General features: G+C 59.5%; 1 protein-coding gene across 1 annotated transcript in view; it reads left to right on the top strand.

The window, feature by feature from the left end:
* PHYSODRAFT_536653 (hypothetical protein) overlaps positions 1-2,286 on the top strand; it is a gene marked incomplete at both ends in the record, with an annotated part of 9,015 nt that extends 6,729 nt beyond the window's left edge. Inside the window, 3 exons of the mRNA XM_009541924.1 lie at positions 3-55; positions 2,027-2,107; positions 2,195-2,286. Coding sequence (XP_009540219.1) covers positions 3-55; positions 2,027-2,107; positions 2,195-2,286 — 226 coding nt within the window. The remainder of the gene's footprint in view (positions 1-2; positions 56-2,026; positions 2,108-2,194) is intronic.
* Positions 2,287-2,475: the final 189 nt, after the last annotated feature.

The raw sequence follows: 2,475 nt of genomic DNA on the forward strand, positions 1-2,475 counted from the left end.
AGGATCCCCTCACCACCAGTGGCTACACGACCCCTAGCGATGGCACCAATAGCGCGTTGGCCGTAAACTTGAGCGCAAATGGTATCGCCATGGACAGACACTTCCGATGAGCCATCGCAGGCAGCCTGCAACCGCGTAGAAGGCCTCGGTCCCGATTCTCGCCTTGCCCACCAGCAGCCCACCACCAGTGGCTACACGACCCCTAGCGATGGCACCAATGTCTCGTTGGCGGTAGATTGCGTCGCAAACGGTATCGCCATAGACAGGACACATCCGATGAGCCATCGCATGCAGCCTGCAACCGCGTAGAAGGCCTCGGTCCCGATTCTCGCCTTGCCCACCAGCAGTCACCACCAGTGGCTACACGACCCCTAGCGATGGCACCAATAGCGCGTTGGCCGTAAACTTGAGCGCAAATGGTATCGCCATGGACATACACATCCGATGAGCCATCGCAGGCAGCCTGCAACCGCCTAGAAGGCATCGGTCCCGATTCTCGCCTTGCCCACCAGCAGTCACCACCAGTGGCTACACGACCCCTAGCGATGGCACCAATAGCGCGTTGGCCGTAAACTTGAGCGCAAATGGTATCGCCATGGACATACACATCCGATGAGCCATCGCAGGCAGCCTGCAACCGCGTAGAAGGCCTCGGTCCCGATTCTCGCCTTGCCCACCAGCAGTCACCACCAGTGGCTACACGACCCCTAGCGATGGCACCAATAGCGCGTTGGCCGTAAACTTGAGCGCAAATGGTATCGCCATGGACATACACATCCGATGAGCCATCGCAGGCAGCCTGCAACCGCGTAGAAGGCCTCGGTCCCGATTCTCGCCTTGCCCACCAGCAGTCACCACCAGTGGCTACACGACCCCTAGCGATGGCACCAATAGCGCGTTGGCCGTAAACTTGAGCGCAAATGGTATCGCCATGGACATACACATCCGATGAGCCATCGCAGGCAGCCTGCAACCGCGTAGAAGGCCTCGGTCCCGATTCTCGCCTTGCCCACCAGCAGTCACCACCAGTGGCTACACGACCCCTAGCGATGGCTCCAATAGCGCGTTGGCCGTAACCTAGAGCGCAAATGGTATCGCCATGGCAGTAAATTAGAGCGCCAATGGTATCGCCATGGACAGACACTTCCGATGAGCCATCGCAGGCAGGCTGCAACCGCGTAGAAGGCATCGGTCCCGATTCTCGCCTTGCCCACCAGCAGTCACCACCAGTGGCTACACGACCCCTAGCGATGGCACCAATAGCGCGTTGGCGGTAGATTGCGTCGCAAACGGTATCGCCATAGACAGGACACATTCGATGAGCCATCGCATGCAGCCTGTAACCGCGTAGAAGGCCTCGGTCCCGATTCTCGCCTTGCCCACCAGCAGTCACCACCAGTGGCTACACGACCCCTAGCGATGGCACCAATAGCGCGTTGGCCGTAAACTTGAGCGCAAATGGTATCGCCATGGACATACACATCCGATGAGCCATCGCAGGCAGCCTGCAACCGCGTAGAAGGCCTCGGTCCCGATTCTCGCCTTGCCCACCAGCAGTCACCACCAGTGGCTACACGACCCCTAGCGATGGCACCAATAGCGCGTTGGCCGTAAACTTGAGCGCAAATGGTATCGCCATGGACATACACATCCGATGAGCCATCGCAGGCAGCCTGCAACCGCGTAGAAGGCCTCGGTCCCGATTCTCGCCTTGCCCACCAGCAGTCACCACCAGTGGCTACACGACCCCTAGCGATGGCACCAATAGCGCGTTGGCCGTAAACTTGAGCGCAAATGGTATCGCCATGGACATACACATCCGATGAGCCATCGCAGGCAGCCTGCAACCGCGTAGAAGGCCTCGGTCCCGATTCTCGCCTTGCCCACCAGCAGTCACCACCAGTGGCTACACGACCCCTAGCGATGGCACCAATAGCGCGTTGGCCGTAAACTTGAGCGCAAATGGTATCGCCATGGACAGACACTTCCGATGAGCCATCGCAGGCAGCCTGCAACCGCGTAGAAGGCCTCGGTCCCGATTCTCGCCTTGCCCACCAGCAGTCACCACCAGTGGCTACACGACCCCTAGCGATGGCACCAATAGCGCGTTGGCCGTAAACTTGAGCGCAAATGGTATCGCCATGGACATACACATCCGATGAGCCATCGCAGGCAGCCTGCAACCGCGTAGAAGGCCTCGGTCCCGATTCTCGCCTTGCCCACCAGCAGTCACCACCAGTGGCTACACGACCCCTAGCGATGGCACCAATAGCGCGTTGGCCGTAAACTTGAGCGCAAATGGTATCGCCATGGACATACACATCCGATGAGCCATCGCAGGCAGGCTGCAACCGCGTAGAAGGCCTCGGTCCCGATTCTCGCCTTGCCCACCAGCAGTCACCACCAGTGGCTACACGACCCCTAGCGATGGCACCAATGTCTCGTTGGCGGTAGATTGCGTCGCAAACGGTATCG

Source organism: Phytophthora sojae, assembly GCF_000149755.1.
Source record: "Phytophthora sojae unplaced genomic scaffold PHYSOscaffold_62, whole genome shotgun sequence".
Taxonomy (NCBI): Eukaryota; Oomycota; class Peronosporomycetes; order Peronosporales; family Peronosporaceae; genus Phytophthora; species Phytophthora sojae.